This window comes from Cololabis saira, chromosome 2, assembly GCF_033807715.1.
Source record: "Cololabis saira isolate AMF1-May2022 chromosome 2, fColSai1.1, whole genome shotgun sequence".
Taxonomy (NCBI): Eukaryota; Metazoa; Chordata; class Actinopteri; order Beloniformes; family Belonidae; genus Cololabis; species Cololabis saira.
The window spans coordinates 49,533,507-49,551,507 of NC_084588.1; the positions used below are offsets into that span (position 1 = coordinate 49,533,507).

Here is an 18,001-nt window from a genome sequence, read left to right on the forward strand (position 1 = left end):
AACTGAAGATGCATAATGTAAACCCGACATTTACTTTTAGTTCAGTTTGTGGAAAATGGTTGGCCTGGTTTTCTCTTTAAAACTTAAACAGTTATAAAACATTACAAACTATAACAATAGGGCAAACGTACAGCATTGTTTTGTATATTGTGTCTTTCAAATAAAAGACAATTTTTTCCAGTCATATGTTCCTCATTCAAGGTTGTTAAAAAAATACTGCTATAATATCGTATCGTATCGTTATCGTGACCTCAATATCGTGTATTGTACCGTATCGTGAGATTAGTGTAACGTTAATATATATATATATATATATATATATATATATATATATATATATATATATATATAAATCCTTTTCCACTCATGTAGACCTTATGTATCTGCTGTCATCATTCTTCATGAGGATTTTTCTGAATCACTGCTTTCTCTGTACAAATATGTGGGATGTCTGTTGTAGATGAAACCCAGCAGCTTGTAAATCCAGCCGACGTCAGAGCGGTTCTTCTCCTCAGGAGTCTGCACCTCTCATATATGTATTAGTCTGTCTCACTTCATTAGGTTCTGGTAATCACTGCGTCACTCCGCCGCAGTTTTACCTGCTTCTGTGTGCAGTCTTTTGTCAGTGCATCATGTCTTTTTCTATTTTCTCCTGCACTTTTGTGCCCAACCTTTGAGATAGATATCCATTATCTGCCTTTAATCCAGAGCCCAGCAGAGCAGAGGAAGGTTTTCTCTTTTGTTCCTGCTCACATTTGATTTGTTAAAGTAAATGAGCTCCCTTTGCTGTCTCGGGCTGCCCTTTCCAGTCCATCTACGCAAGAGCACTGAGCTGCGGTTTTAATCACGGCGACCTAACGCCGCGCCGACACCTCGGGAGATTTCTTATTCTCATCACTTGCAGTTTATTTCCTCGATAACAGCATGTTTCTGCTGGCTCTCATTAGTGACGGCTGAGGCGCTGCTGCAAAAGAGAAGGAAAGCGTTTGAGGATAACGAGATAAAGAACGCATAAAAACATACATGTTTGTCAGCATGTATGCTTTGTAACTTGTTTTTCCTGTACAAGGTTGTTTTTGTATCGTATAATGAACATATCTTATTCCTCGGTGACCCAAATAAACTGATTATTTCATGCATATTTAACTGTATTTGAAGCTCTTGCATGTAAAAGATAACATTTTATGCACAAGTCTAAGGATGGAAAGATGGCTAACTTTATGTTCTGTTTTCTTTCTTTTTCCCTGTTTTTTATTGTCTCATTCAGAGCTCCACAGTGGGTGGATTGCCCAAGTCAGGTTCTCCTCCTCCGTGGCTGGTCAGTATTTACCTCCAGGAGAAACAGGAATTATCTCACGCACCTTTTGCTTTGTGTTAGAACTCCTGCAGGTTTTTGGTCCAATATAACAAATCAATAATTCTGGTGGCCGCCTCGTTTCTCAAAATTGGTCTGAGTGTTTATCTGAGATTGATTAGTAAGCAGACGAAAATGACAGGTCTTTTCCTTTTCCTTCGGTCAAATGAAATGGATTTAACCTGTCAAATCCCAGATGCTCGTTCTGGCTGCTGATTGATTTGAAGGTCAGCGTTTGACTGGAAACCTGCAGATTAGACATGAAGCCTATCTGCACCTGATGTCATCAACACAATGTGACTAGTTGAAAGAACAGTGATTCCAGTGTAACATGGATATATTTCTGCTATTAACATTTTTTTTACTTATTAATACATCCATAAACATACAGTCAAACTGGAAAACAAACATTAGCACTGGCATCAACAGGCAGTATATCCAGCATACAATCCTATATACAAAGGCCTTCTGCAGATCGACATTTTTTTATTTATTAAAAAAAACAAAAAACAAAATAAACATTCAACACTATGGGCCCGATTTACTAAGATCCTAAATAAAGAGTACTAAATTGCGTGTGCACTGAAAAAGTTTGTGCGTGCTGTTGTTGTGTGTTTTGCGGGTGATCAACTAAGATTGCGTGCGCAATTGATAACGGGTGCAAACCTCAGTATTTAAATAAGGTGTTGCGCGTCTTACGGTTTGCGGCGCAAACTTTGCGCCATGGAGAGTGGATGGAAAGCAGGATATAGTCGCAAGCGCAAAAAGAAATTTGACGAGTTGGAGTTAGAGATATTAGTGGAAGAGGCAAATTGTTGTGCCGTATTCAGCACCCCTGCCGTGAAAAGCACCCCCTCGTATATTCAATGATAAGTAGACCAAGAAAAAAAACAACACACTGACACTTCAATATATTTATATATACACACTCACACAAACACATACTTAGGAGTTTATATTATATATATTGACAAATATTATGGAAGACAACACAGTAAGCAGGCTATTAATTAATGACATCAATAACCATTTACCCGATTTTTTTTTTTTTACCCGAATCCATGAGCGCATTTAAACATGAATCATTAACACAAAACTGGATGCTAAACAGAACATGGACAACAGAACATGAACAGAACACGGAATGAGAATATAATTTTTGTCAGACGAGGGGGTTCTTTTCACGGCCGGGTGCTGAATACGGCACGACACCGGGGTATGAAGACTGCAGAACAAGTATAGGCGCACAATAAGAAACACTTTTTTTCTCCATGAAAACACGTGATTTATTTATTATCACAAATAAAAAAATGAATGTGCCTCCTGTGGCAACCTTTTGCTGAATAATACTCGATTTAACATTCAAATAAAATATTTCTCCTTTTGCATGTGGAGATTAGCACCTTCCTTTCGAATGTATTAAATACAGACGCAATCACAATCCCCGCAAAAACTTTCAGGCTTGGTAAATCTCATTGCGCGTGGTAAATGGACCAATTTGCATTTTCCGCTCCCAGTATTTAGCGATTTCTGGTGGGTACGCCCCATATTGATTATTCATCAGGGCAAAAGTACTAAATGCATAGCGTGTGCTATTTTGTGCATTTGAGAGGCGCAGTCCTCTTTGCACGTTGTTAGTAGATCAGCTGGCACTTTGGTTTGTGGGTGCTGTCAAGTTTGCACACGTTTTTACACACGCAAACCTTTAGTAAATCGGGCCCTATGTCTAGAAATGTCTCCATGTGTCCTACCTACAAAAAAATATGTTCCCAGGCCTCGAAAAATGTTCTTCATCATCATTAATTCTAGCCAACAAGCATTCATATGATGCAACTGCTGACATCATTTCTATCCATAGTTTAACGTCTGGGGCCTGTGACCATCCCAACTTTTATATTTATATTTAGATATATTTGGCATTTCTATTTGATCCCCTAACAAACACAGTCTTGGTGATACAGGTATGGCCACACCGAGCCATTTACTCACCTGTTCCAGTACCTTCACTAGTTTACATCCCCAAATTACATGTAAGAATGTCCTTATTTCACTCTGACACATCCAACATAAATTACTGTATTTCCTATTAAGTCCGTCCTATGAAGTTTTGAACGAGTGAAATAAAATCTATGAATGATCTTGTACTGAATAAATGTCCCCTTCGCCTCTCTCATGTGTTTCACTGTATTTAGTAAGATATTTAACCAATCCTCCTCACTCAGATCACATCAGATCTTTCTGCCAAATGATCCTCAGATTTGAACACTTCTTTGTACGTAGACTATTAAATGTCTTGTAGAATAGGGCTTCTCTGTTCCATCAGTGTATTCTTGTTGTGACTAAATTCCTATGAATATATTTCAAAACGTTTGTGAATGTTTTTTTCTACCTGTATAACTTGTCTTTTGTCCTTTTTTTAAGCTTGACATGAAGTATTTATGCCCTTTACTGCTGGCTTATGAAGACCGGATGAGTGAGAAAGATGCACTCCTGAAAACCACTGAGGTGAAGCACTTGTTACAGTTTATAGCAGCTTTCATGAGATGTTTCACTTCTTCAAAGTATACACTTAGAAATGATTTAAAAGATTCAAGCTTTTAAAAAGAAAATCAGGCTGGTCTGCTTTGCTTCATCTTGATTGTGCTACTTCAACCAATGTAGACCGAACATTCTCAGGACTGAGAAGAAGCACTTAGACACGAGGTAGAACCAGGGTCGCCAACTCCCTGAAAAATAAATAAGGGACACCTCATCGTCAGGGCCGGCCAACCCGGTTGCCTTCACCTTTCCTGGCGTGAATTTTTTTAACCCCTTTTTTTGTGAGTGAAACGATTTTTTAACTATTTTACTCAAACCTGAATTGAATTAGATGCATATTTTTGAATGCCATGAACACATGGAAAACAAATTATTATCCAACAATTCACTTTAATACAAAATAACAAAATTAACTGAATAAAATAAGTATCTTTCTTAAACAGAAACCTGTCCTGCTTAACTTAAAATTGTATAAATTAATAGAAAACAATAGAAAGAAAGCAGAACATCCATTCTGTAATGGTGCACGTTTTTAGTGCAATAACAAAAGTGCAAACAGAAAGTCTGTAGAAAACTTAAACACATTTGTGCCTCAAAGGCCATGACTGTAGCTACAGTTGTAGTAAAACAGAAAACAATAACTTATGAACTAAACAGCTCAATGCCATTTTCCATTGGCATTTCCTGACTATTTTCTGACTCTCACAGTAATTCGGGACAAAGTACGTCCCTTTTCAGCTCAATACGGGACGCTACTTTAGTTTATAAATACGGGACGAATCCGTTTTTCAAGGGACGGTTGGCAACCCTAGGTAGAACAACCACGGACAAGTCAAAGCCTCGACTTCTCTTGTGGCCTGAAAAACATCCCTTTACAGTGGGGGAACATGCCCTTCTTGACATCTTTTATGTAGTTGTGGTGAAACACTACCCAGACCAAGTCACGTCTAGTCACAGTCAAGAACGGTGTCCCTCTGTTGCTTTTTCCAGTCTCCAGTTTAAGGTTTCTTACATATTTGTCCCCAGGGTCAGAGCTGGACGATATATCGAGATTTTAATAAATATCAATATATTTTCAAACGCGATATGGTACGAGACAATATCGTTTATATTGATAACATTTTTTTTTTTTTTATGATTTTGATATAGCTTATTTTGTGACAAATTGACTTGAATGTTTTATTTTAGATTTGCACAAATGTTTTGTTATTTGCACAACTGTCAACCTCAGTGGAAAAGTCTGCCTGTTACTGTCTACATTGTATTAATTGCACAGTGTATTTTAATTTAATTGATATGCAGGAAAGGGATATTTGTTTTATTTTATTCAAGAAGCATTTTTATTCTATATATGCAGGCAGTTTATTTTTATTTCATTTGTTTTATACATTTTGATATTGTGCAGACCTCTGTTAATAAAGGAACCTGTGTGACATTTGGCACGAGGCTTTGTATTAAAACTGACTGGTTTTTTAAGGGTTTGCCTCAGAAAACAATGAAGCTAACAGAGATGCTATGCTATAATGCTTTGGGGGAAACCCCAATTATGGCACATAAAAAATATCGATATATATCCAGTATCGCCATTCAGCTAGAAAATATCGAGATATGACTTTTGGTCCATATCGCCCAGCCCTACCCAGCTCCTTACGTCTGATTGTGTGCTTACAGGAGGAGGTGAAGAAGTTGCGTTCTCACGTAGAGGAAGTGGTCAAAGAGAACGAGCGACTCCATGATGAAATCACCAACACGGGAGCGGTCGGCCAGAAGGACAGGTGAGAGAATCAAAGCTGCTGACTCAGCTCGGTCACTACCTGCTCAGCCGTTTCTCATGAAGTGGTGGAAATGAAATGCTTCTTTTATCTTCCTCTGATTTACCGCCCCCCTAATTTGCATTTAGACCACATTATAGCTGCTTTTACCAATAGTACATCCCTGAATACTGAGCAGCAAGTGTGGCAGCAGCGTCACCTCGAGTGAAGGCAAACAGCCCAGTCGCTCCGTTTACTTTTGATTTCAGGAACAAAGAGGAGGAGATGATGACAACTTCAAATGAATACCTGTGCTGTTGAAAGTGTTATGGGATATCTGCATAAACAGGTTAAATACAGGTCTATATACAGGACGACGGGACAGGTTGTATATGTATATGAAGCTGTCCAGTTATATATATTGCTAGGGGACTTTAAATTACTTGTAGGAAAGTCAGTGGGGTCTGCACATGTACTGTATCTAACTAGTTCCTTTTTTACTTTATTATTATTCATTATCTTATCTTAATTTATCTTATATTATCTTATCTTATTAATTATCTTATGTTTCTGTTTTGTTTTTGTCTCTTGTACGTTCAGTTAGTCTGTAAGTTTGTATTTTCCTGCTGCTGCTGCTGCTGCTACCTGAACCAGGTCTCTCATGTAAATGAGATTTTACCTGTATGTATAAATTATAATTAATAATAATAATGATAATAATAATAATAATAATATTATTATTATTATTATAAAAAAAAATATATATATATATATATATATATATATATATATATATATATATATATATATATATATATATATATATATATATATATATATATATAATTAAAAATTAAAACATTTATTCAAAATTACAATAAAAAAAACATAAATTAAATGTAATAAAAAAACGAAATTATTTGTCTGAGAAAAATAAACTAGCAAATTAATATATATATATATATATATATATATATATATATATATATATATATATATATATGTTTTTTTTTTTTCATTTGCTAGTTTATTTTTCTCAGACAAATAATTTAGTTTTTTTATTACATTTAATTTATGTTTTTTTAATTGTAATTTTGAATAAATGTTTTATATATATATTACCATGAAATCTTCTAGATTGTAAACATGCTTTCCAGTGACGGCATGATCCTGACAGGATTTCTCGAGGCTGTGAAAAGAAAAAGCATCACCAGGATCAGTATCAGCAGAATAATTGGTCCATGGTTCAGTCACGGCCCTTTTCTTGTATGAATTTACACCTCTGCTCATAGACACCACAGACTAGTCTAGTGTGACTCCACAGAATCTCTTTCTTCCACAGGGACCGCCTCATTTAAGTTCTGTTAAGGCTATTATGGAAACGTAAATGTGGACACAAATTACACTGTACCCTTGAAGCATGTTGTTAATGCGTGTGCATACATTACCCCCCATTCAGAGCTCCTACAAGCTCACACCAAACTGATTTTAGACAATACTTGAATGGATGTTTAATTGTAAAATGGTTGTAGCACATTCACCTCATCTGCAGCTCGGACAGGCAAGGCAAGTTTGTTTGTATAGAACAATTTAACACAAGGTAATTCAAAGTGCTTTACATCAACATTAAAAGCAACAAGACACAATTAAACAGTAAATAACAAGTAAAATGAAATACAATGATAAGAAAAAAGGTAAAATAATAAAAAGTACAAGTTGTTAAAAAGTAAGGGCAGTAGATCCAGCAGGTAGAAGTATAGATACTAGAGTTTAAAAATACTCCTGTAGAAGTTGAAGTATCAACTCAAGTTTTTTACTCAAGTAAAAGTATAAAAGTACTGGTTTCAAAACTACTTAAAGTATAAAAGTAAAAGTAATGTAAGGGGGAAAAAAGCCATTAAGGATGTTAGGATGGCCGGGTAACGGCTGGACTGAAGACAAGAGGAGGCTTGAGGCAGAGGTCAGGTGTATACCAACTCGGTGTTTATTTCACCAAAAAGACACATCTCAAAAACACATTATCTCAAAAATGGCTGCAGACCCACAGCAGCACGTGGTCCTAGCAGCAACCAGGATTGATGGAAACTGGCAGCCTTATATACACCCTGCCACTGACAATGACCACAACAAAAGGGAGAACTCACCCTCACCATACATTTAAATATATACCCCAAAACACAAATACATGAAAATATTATTACAACTAAACCTCAAATACTCTAACTAAGGTTAATGATAAACTACACAAATCAATTAGCAATCAAACAAAAGCTGAAGAGTCAATCAAAGAGCCTAACACCCCTCCACTAATTGCTGACTTGGTTTCTCCCAAGCCTTTAAATTGGTGCTCAGCCCTTGCAGACACTTTTAGCCTGAACACCCTGCAGAGGAGAAACAGAGGTGAGTAAACTACACAGCATGGCACAGGTACACCAATCACATAAGCACATGTGTTGAGCTATCCAAACCAAACGTTTTTCTCTGTTTTACAGGCTGGCCTTCAATTCCTCCCAGCAACAAAAATCTACAAAAACACAACTTCAATAAAAATATTAAATGTTTTGTGTTTGTGTCTTAATTTACTGTTGACCACCATAAATACTATAAAATACAGATAACAAGTAATGAAGAGGGCCTTCATTACATTTCCTCCCCCCTCTTCTGGAAGAGTACAGTACCTCAGACTTCATGGACCCGAGACAGACAGTCAGCCACCATGTTGGTTTTCCCAGATCTGTAGCGGACTGTAAAGCTGTATGGTTGCAGGGCCAGGTACCACCCAGCCACACGCATGTTGGCGTCTTTCATCCGGTGCAACCACTGAAGGGCCCGATGGTCTGTCTCCAGATAGAAGTGTCTTCCTAGAAGGTAGTACCTGAGTGAATCAATGGCCCACTTCATCGCCAGACACTCCTTCTCCACGGTTGAATATCTGGTCTCCCTGTCCAGAAGCTTGCGGCTCAGGAACACAACTGGCTTCATCTCTCCCTCCACCTCCTGCAGCAGCACTCCACCAAGGCCCACTCCAGAGGCGTCTGTTTGCAGGGTGAATGGCTTATCAAAGTCAGGACAGTGCAGGACTGAATGGGTGAAGATTGAGTCTTTGAGCTCGCTGAAAGCGCTGTCACACTCTTCGGTCCAACACACTTTGTTGGATGCTGAGGCTCTCGTGAGGTTGTTCAGCACTGCTGAACGCTCTGCAAAGTGAGGAATGAACTTCCTGTACCACCCGACCAGGCCCAGGAAACTCTTCACCTTCCTTTTGGTGGTAGGGACAGGGAACGCCTGGATGGCCTCCACCTTCCCCACTTGAGGCTTGATTTTGCCAAAGCCGATGACATAACCCAGATACTCAACCTCTCTCTGGGCTACAGCACATTTCTGTGGGTTGATGGTTAGTCCTGCAGCTCTGATGCATTGCAAGACCCGTTGCAGCTGGCACATATGTTCTTCCCAGGACTGGCTGAAGATAACCACGTCATCTAAGTAGGCAGCAGAAAACTCTGACACATCTCTCAGAACATGATTCATGAGTCTCTGAAACGTGGCAGGTGCCCCCTGGAGGCCAAATGGCATCACTTTGAATTGGTACATACCAAAGGGGGTCTTAAAGGCCGTCAACTCCTGGGCTTCTGGTGCCAGTGCCACCTGCCAATAGCCTTTACTCAGGTCAAGTGTTGTGATGTATTTGGCTCTTCCAACTCTCTCCACCAGGTCTTCGATTCTGGGCATGGGGTATGACTCAAATCGAGATACAGCATTTAGGTACCTAAAGTCAATACAAAATCTCAGTGAGCCATCTTTCTTGGGTACCAAAACAACAGGGCTGCACCATTCACTGCTGGATACCTCAATTATACCCAGCTTCAACATCAATTTGATTTCTTTCTGTAACACAGGCACCAACCGCTCAGGAACCCTGTAGCTCTTCTGCCGTGCTGGAGCGTCATTCTTGAGCCGAATCTTGTGCTGGACGAGGGAGGTGAAACCTGGCGTCTCTTTGAAGAGCTCTGGGTCGAGCAGAGGCACAACATCCTTCTGCTGTGAGGCTGACAGATGGGTCAAGTTTACAGGGCTGGGTTCCCCAGTACTGGCTGGAAAAAACTTCTCCGTCACCTCCTCATCCTGAACTGCTCGAACAAACAGCTGATGGTGCACTGGCTCCTGGCGAACCTGGAACTCCTTCAACAAGTTTACATGAAATGTCTGATATTTTTTGACTCTGGCTGGCATAAAAAGTTCATATGTGACCTTACCGGTCCGTCTGATGACTTCATACGGTCCATGCCACTTGGTCAGCAACTTGTTGTCGGAGGTAGGAAGCAGCAAAAGCACCTGTTGACCCGGTTCAAAGACCCTCTCTCTAGCTTTTTGGTCGTACCACTTCTTTTGGTTCTGTTGAGCTGTCCTCATGGACTGCTGGGCCAGTGCTGACATTTCCTCCAACCTCTCTCTCATCTTGACCACATATGCTACCACGTTCTCTCCTGTTGACGGAGGACTTTCCCAATAGTCTTTCAGGAGGTCCAGTGGCCCCCTCACCTGGCGTCCATACAGCAGTTCAAATGGTGAGAAGCCTGTCGAGGCCTGTGGCACCTCACGGTAGGCGAAGAGCAAATAAGGCAGCCACTGGTCCCAATCAGCTCCTGTGTGGGAAACAAACTTGCGCAGCATGTTTTTTAGCGTCTGGTTGTATCTTTCAACTAGTCCGTCCGTTTGGGGGTGATAAGGGGTGGTCTTAATTCCCTTCACTCCTAACAGCTGATAGACCTGCTGTAACAACTTGGACATAAAATTTGTCCCACAGTCTGTCAGAACCTCTTTAGGTATGCCTACCCTAGAGAAAAGTTGTAAAAGGCAATTAGCCATATTTCTGGCTTTCACTGACCTTAGGGGGAAGGCTTCAGGATAGCGGGTTGCATAATCACATATCACTAGGATGTACCTGTTTCCAGAGGAACTCCTCTCTAATGGTCCCATTACATCCATGCCAATTCTCTCAAATGGTGTCTCAATAATTGGCAATGGCTGCAGCTGGGCCCGTGCAACCCTCTTTCCTGAAGTCAGCTGACACTTCCCACAGGAACTACAAAACTGAGAAACATCACTATAGATTCCTGGCCACACAAACCGACTGGCAATCCTACACAAAGTTTTTTGAAATGCCATATGTCCTGCCCATGGTATTGAATGCCCCAGATCCATAACCCTGTGTCTGAACTGCTGTGGCAACGCCAAAGCCTCAACATTGCCCTTGCATTGAAAGAGAATCCCCCCTTTAACTACAAAAGTAGCTTCATCCAGGCAACCTGGGTTACCCCGCTTAACTCCTTCAACCTCTGTCACTTTCTCAAACCAAGGCTTTAAAGTAGGGTCTGTCTTCTGCAGTGAGCCTACATCGGGTGGAAGGTCTAAATCTAGTGGGTGGCTTGGTTTAGCCAGCTCACCTGTTCCTTCCCTAGGTGTGCCCCTCAATTTTTCCCTTCTCCTCTCTGCTTTAGACTTCGAAAGTCTAACTTGACCCGTTTCCAACTCCACCCCAAAAAATGGCAACTCCCTGAGTATTTGTCCTGAACTCTGAGCCCTGGTGGTCACCATAATACAAGGTTTAAGTGTCCCTGCAGCTGGGCTCTGAACTGTCTCAGTTACTGAGTTGAGTGTGATAGGTTTGATGTCTGTCTGCTGCACCAGATCCAGTAGGGTGGGGACATCATTGCCAAGAATGACAGCATAGGGTAACTTTGGAGCTAAAGCTACTGGCAAAAGAAAAGTCTGCCCTCCAACTGTTAGATACACCTCAGCCATTGGATAATCATGCTCATCCCCATGAACACAACTTATGCAGATTTTATCCCCACTCCACTTGTCCCTAGGCACCAAACTGGATATTACCACTGACTGAAATCCTCCAGTATCTAGAAGGGCTGTTTCTTTGTGGCCATTCACCAAGACTGGTGCTGTACGGGCTCCTGCTCCAACTACTTGACTTGTAGTGGGCCTAGGAACTGAACAAAAGAGAGATGGCTTAGTCTGATTTGTAAGTGGACAAGAGTACTGAGTATGGCCCACCCCATTACACAGGTAACATCGTACATCCTGTTTGGGATATCTAAATGTAGTGTCTTTAACAGGGTTTGAATTGTTGGTGTTACTTGCTGTAAACTGTCTACCACTGGAAAAACCTCTACCCTGAGCCTGACCTGAGTGACCATAGCCCCGCTCACCCCCGCTGGACTTACTTCTTTGGGCAAAGTTGTTGTCTCGGCCAAAGGTTGTGCTTCTGGTCCCTCTCCTGGCTGCTGTGAAGACTTCAGCCAGCTCAGCTGCTTTCTCTGCAGTACGAGGGTCATGTTCACGGATCCAAACCTCAAGTTCAGGATGCACCATCCTCAGGAACTGTTCAAGAATCATCGTCTCAGATATCTCCTTCACTGTGGAAGTTTCAGGTTTGACCCACTTGGAAAACAAGTCTTTTAGGCGAACATACAGCTCACGTGGGGTCTCTTCTTGCAGAATATTCATGGCCCGAAATCGTTGCCTGTAGGTCTCTGCTGTGATTTCATATTTTGCCAATATTGCTGCTTTCACTTTACCATAATCTTCAGAGTCTGCAATGTCCATAAGCACATAGGCACTACGTGCTTTGCCTGTTAGTAAAGGGACCAGGCGAACAGCCCACTCATCTCTTGGCCATCGACAGACTTGGGCCATTCTCTCAAATGTCGTCAAAAAATGTTCAACATCATCATCTGGAGCCAGTGGGAGTAACTTTGGTTCTCTGAGGACTGATGGCTCTCTGAGGACTGGTAGCTCCCTCTGGAGTCTGAGGATATTTATTTGACTTGTCCCCTCACCTGGGTCATCAACTTCCTCTTCATACTCCTGCTGCTCATGCTCACGTCCGTGGTCTTCTTTCATTAAATTCACCTGTGTCTGTATCTGCTGAAATTGATGCTGCATACTCTTCCATCTTTGGTCTTGACGGGAGAGGTCTTTGTCCATCTGCTGGTCTCTGGCTGCTTGAGACTGAATGAGGTTTTTGACCAGCCCTGCCAGCTCTTCCAGCTTTCCTTCTTTGGTGCTGGCTGCCGTGGCCCCCTGGTCAACTGATGCACTTGCGCCTTCATCTGGTTCTTCTTGTTGGTCATTTTTCCTGTTACCTCTCTTCATTCTCAACTCCTCACTGCGATACAGATCCCACTCCTGACACCACTTGTTAGGATGGCCGGGTAACGGCTGGACTGAAGACAAGAGGAGGCTTGAGGCAGAGGTCAGGTGTATACCAACTCGGTGTTTATTTCACCAAAAAGACACATCTCAAAAACACATTATCTCAAAAATGGCTGCAGACCCACAGCAGCACGTGGTCCTAGCAGCAACCAGGATTGATGGAAACTGGCAGCCTTATATACACCCTGCCACTGACAATGACCACAACAAAAGGGAGAACTCACCCTCACCATACATTTAAATATATACCCCAAAACACAAATACATGAAAATATTATTACAACTAAACCTCAAATACTCTAACTAAGGTTAATGATAAACTACACAAATCAATTAGCAATCAAACAAAAGCTGAAGAGTCAATCAAAGAGCCTAACACCCCTCCACTAATTGCTGACTTGGTTTCTCCCGCCTTTAAATTGGTGCTCAGCCCTTGCAGACACTTTTAGCCTGAACACCCTGCAGAGGAGAAACAGAGGTGAGTAAACTACACAGCATGGCACAGGTACACCAATCACATAAGCACATGTGTTGAGCTATCCAAACCAAACGTTTTTCTCTGTTTTACAGGCTGGCCTTCAATTCCTCCCAGCAACAAAAATCTACAAAAACACAACTTCAATAAAAATATTAAATGTTTTGTGTTTGTGTCTTAATTTACTGTTGACCACCATAAATACTATAAAATACAGATAACAAGTAATGAAGAGGGCCTTCATTACAAAGGACCAAAGCCATTGAAAATGAATGTATCTTAGTATAATGCAAATATCAGAGATAATAATCAGAGAGCAGGAGATATGATGACTAGTTGCCTATAAGTATTGTAATGGTGCAAAAAGTCAAACTTCATGTTCATGTTATCATTTATCCTAACCTTTATTGGAATGTACATCCAAGTTTAGTTGCAGGAATCTGAGGGAACGGATGTAAGAACAAAACTGGACAAGAACATCTGAAACAACCACAACCAAATTCACTCTATCCGGATGGAGCAATTTAACTGGATAGTTTTTATTAAAGGCCGAAATGAAATAGAGTAACAAGGCTGTTTTTAAAATGTAAGGAGTAAAAAGTACAGATAATTGCGTGAAAATGTAAGGAGTAAAAGTAAAAAGTCGTCTGAAAAATAATTACTCCAGTGAAGAATAGATAACCAAAATTTCTACTTAAGTAAGGTAACAAAGTATTTGTACTTCGTTACTTGACACCTCTGTTCAAAAGTAATCTGTAACTATTTGTACGGTGAATTAAACTAATTTGACAATTCTGGGCAGGGATGTTTGGTGAGCCATGACTTGAACCTGCCCAGGTTGTTAAAATACTGCATCATAGATAGATAAGAAGTAATGCAGTAATCAGCTGTCAAAACTCCAATCCTTCCTTGTGTCGACAAACTCTGGAGTTCACTGTTTTTATTTCAGAGCTGTTGGTTACAGGGCAAATGTGTCACAGATGGGTGCAAGTAGAAATTATGTTACCAAGACTGTATCTAATGAAAAACTGGAAAACAGAATTTCCAACTTAGTTTGGTGACAAAAAAAAAGGAAGATAAAAGTCTCATTTCCTCAAGTTCTCAAGCAAAGTGAACGATATAACTGCGGATGTGACATTGATGTTCATAATGAAGCAAAAAGAAAGAGTTTTATCAGTTAGTAGTATAATCTGATCTGATGCTGACCTTGATCACCTGGTTATGTGGGGTGTGGGTTATTGATTACAAAGATTAGATAACCAGTTTTATTTACTAATTATTAAAAAGATTGGTAGGGATTTGTTCTTGTTTTCTCTTAGTTATTTTATTTATAGAATTCCATCTTCACCTTGGGATTTGACTACCAGTACAGTTGTAATCTCACTCCTCTCTTCCTCTCCTCAGTCAGCTGCTTCAGCAGCAGGCCCTCCTGGTTCTGCAGGAGAACCAGGTTCTGATCGATCAGCTGGAGGCTCAGCATGTGAAGGCCAAAGCCAATCACAGCAGACACGAGACCGAAGGTACCGAGGGGGAATACTGTCTGAACATATGTTAACAAGGAGGGGGGACATAAAGAATAACAATAAATACAATTGAATTTCAGAAGTAACAGAACTAAAATAGTCCTTGTTTCTTCTTCCACCTTCTGCTTAATTTTGATTCATATTTTACTCCCACTTCCTCTCTGTCTTCTTCTGCAGTATTGAAGGTGACGAAGCAGCTGATGCTGCTGGAAGCGGAACGGGAGCGTCTGCAGGAGGAGCTGGCTGAGAGCAGGAGGGAGGAGCAGAGACTCATGAAGGAGGTGCAGACGCTGCAGACGCAGCTGAAGGATTCCATCACCTGGGACGAACACTGCCACGTCGCTGCCAAACTCAGAAGGCACTGTCACTGTTTATCTCTGCCTTTAAACTATTAATCAATCAGCCTTTTCTTCTCATGTTAAAGGGAGAACACTAACCCGCTCACCTTAGCCAGACAATCCTGCAGAACTGAAAGATACTTTTTTGAATTGAATTGAATTGAATTTAAATTTTATTTTGAACATGAAACAGTACTGAATACAAAACAAAAAAATAATAATCAATAATAAATACATGTAAATAAGGAAACAAAATAATAAATAAAAACATGCATCAATCATAATTAACATGCTCGAAAAGGAGTAGGAAAAAGTAAAAACGTATCAAATCCTAAAAAAAACATCATTATAATCAAAATGTATTCAAATTCTATACAAAAAACAAAAGATATCTATATACTGTATATCTATATATACATATATAAAACATACACACACACACATATATATATATATATATATATATATATATATATATATATATATATATATATATATATATATATATAAACACACACACACACATATATATATGTATATATATATATATATATATATATATATATATATATATATATATATACACATATATATGTATATATATATATGTATATATATATATATATATATATATATATATATATATATATACACATATATATGTGTATATATATATATATATATATATATATATATATATATATACACATATATATGTATATATATATATATATATATATATATATATATATATATATATATATATACATGCACACACACAAACAAATGTGATGAGGAAGTGAAATATGATATATGAATATCAATAATAACACATCCTCACAACTATAAAGACAAGATACTTTAGCAAAACAATTACAGGAGGATGTTTTGTTGGATTTTTTTATTTATTTATTTCATCTTTCAAGTGATATAGAGCTCAAAACAAGGAAATAAGAAGAACAAAGTTACCTGAAGCTCTGAATTAGTACAATCAAAGCCAGAGGGATTTATTAGAAAATGTATGAAGTGAAATTATCAAAATAGTTTTCATAAGCTTTTAAATCAGAAGTACTTTAATACCTGACAGTCTGAGGGTTGTACCAGTGTTACAACAGCAATAATAGCGTTTGATGAGAAAGCACAGACCAGTGCTGTGGACCAAACGAGGACAGGGAGTCTATTGTTACATTACGTCAGACTTGATGACCTTACATGAATTTGGCTGTGATGCTCCAACTGTCCTGGACTCTCAGGCAGCTGGAGCAGCAGGAGAGCTGCAGCAGGAGCGAGAGGGAGGAACTACTGCTGAGAAACTCCAGGACGCAGGAGGAGAACCGGAGTCTGGCTCTGGACAAGGCAAACCTGGCTGCAGAAATAAAGACGGTGACAGCCGAGCTGGAGCGCTGCAAACAAGCCAACAGGTATCAAACATGAAATACTCCGACTCTGCCGTCAGGTCGTACATGAAACCTGATGCATATCAGGAGAGAAGTTTAAAATGAGCAGGTCAAGCTTCAGTGGGCTTATCTTATACAGAGGTGTCAAAAGTATTGACATTCATTACTCAGGTAGAAGTATAGATACTAGAGTTTAAAAATACTCCTGTAGAAGTTGAAGTATCAACTCAAGTTTTTTACTCAAGTAAAAGTATAAAAGTACTGGTTTCAAAACTACTTAAAGTATAAAAGTAAAAGTAATGTAAGGGGGAAAAAAGCCATTAAGGACAAAAGCCATTGAAAATGAATGCATCTTAGTATAATGTAGATATATTAAAGAACCATATATGTGTACTATTGAGCATTAACATGTGTTTCAGAGAGCAGGAGATATGATGACTAGTTGCCTATAAGTATTGTAATGGTACAAAAAGTCAAACTTCAGAGGTATGTTATCATTTATCCTAACCTTTATTGGAATGTACATCCAAGTTTAGTTGCAGGAATCTGAGGGAACGGATGTAAGAACAAAACTGGACAAGAACATCTGAAACAACCACAACCAAATTCACTCTATCCGGATGGAGCAATTTAACTGGATAGTTTTTATTTAAGGCTGAAATGAAATAGAGTAACGAGGCTGTTTTTAAAATGTAAGGAGTAAAAAATACAGATAATTGCGTGAAAATGTAAGGAGTAAAAGTAAAAAGTCGTCTGAAAAATAATTACTCTGAGGGAGGAAAAACAACCAAAATTTCTACTTAAGTAAGGCAACGAAGTATTTGTACTTCGTTACTTGACACCTCTGATCTTATAATATATGCAGCCTTTTGCAGTAAATACATCATTCACAAAAATAATAGTTGACATTTTACTGCACGTTAGAAGGCTTCACAACTCCTCCCATCCTTTTTATACCATGCTTTTCTCTAGTGTTGCACTTTTTAAGAGTGTTTAGGGATCCATCCGTGACTGTTTGCTGCAGAACTCCCATCATCTCGTAATAGTTATGCAACACTCAGCATTATCAGCTCCGGTCTGTCCATCTCCAGCCTGGCCAGCCCAGATAAGATAGCTCCCGTTCAAGTGTGCTGCGTGTTTCGATCGGCCTCGCTGTGATTCACGTGAGATGTACAAGGCGTAATTAAACTGAAACACTGCAAGGCACTTCATCAACTCGCTTTAAAACCACCCGGTTTATCTGGAGGTGAGATGTAAATTAATGACTTCATCCCAGACGGAGCTTTTCAACCGTTATCTGAAGACGGAGGTGATCGCCCTTCTTTACAGTTTTATCTAATATTCAAAATATATCCCAAGTTAACCCAGATAATATGGTTTATAGCACCATAAACA

At 39.4% G+C, this 18,001-nt stretch overlaps 1 protein-coding gene across 3 annotated transcripts in view; it reads left to right on the forward strand.

The window, feature by feature from the left end:
* cep89 (centrosomal protein 89) overlaps positions 1 to 18,001 on the forward strand; it is a 106,825-nt gene that overhangs the window by 16,293 nt on the left and 72,531 nt on the right. For 2 of the 3 annotated variants that reach the window (XM_061746816.1, XM_061746832.1), the window contains exons 9-14: positions 1,268 to 1,318; positions 3,776 to 3,859; positions 5,564 to 5,667; positions 14,753 to 14,868; positions 15,049 to 15,229; positions 16,463 to 16,630. In XM_061746816.1, coding sequence (XP_061602800.1) covers positions 1,268 to 1,318; positions 3,776 to 3,859; positions 5,564 to 5,667; positions 14,753 to 14,868; positions 15,049 to 15,229; positions 16,463 to 16,630 — 704 coding nt within the window. The remainder of the gene's footprint in view (positions 1 to 1,267; positions 1,319 to 3,775; positions 3,860 to 5,563; positions 5,668 to 14,752; positions 14,869 to 15,048; positions 15,230 to 16,462; positions 16,631 to 18,001) is intronic. The other variant, XM_061746824.1, reaches the window with a different exon arrangement.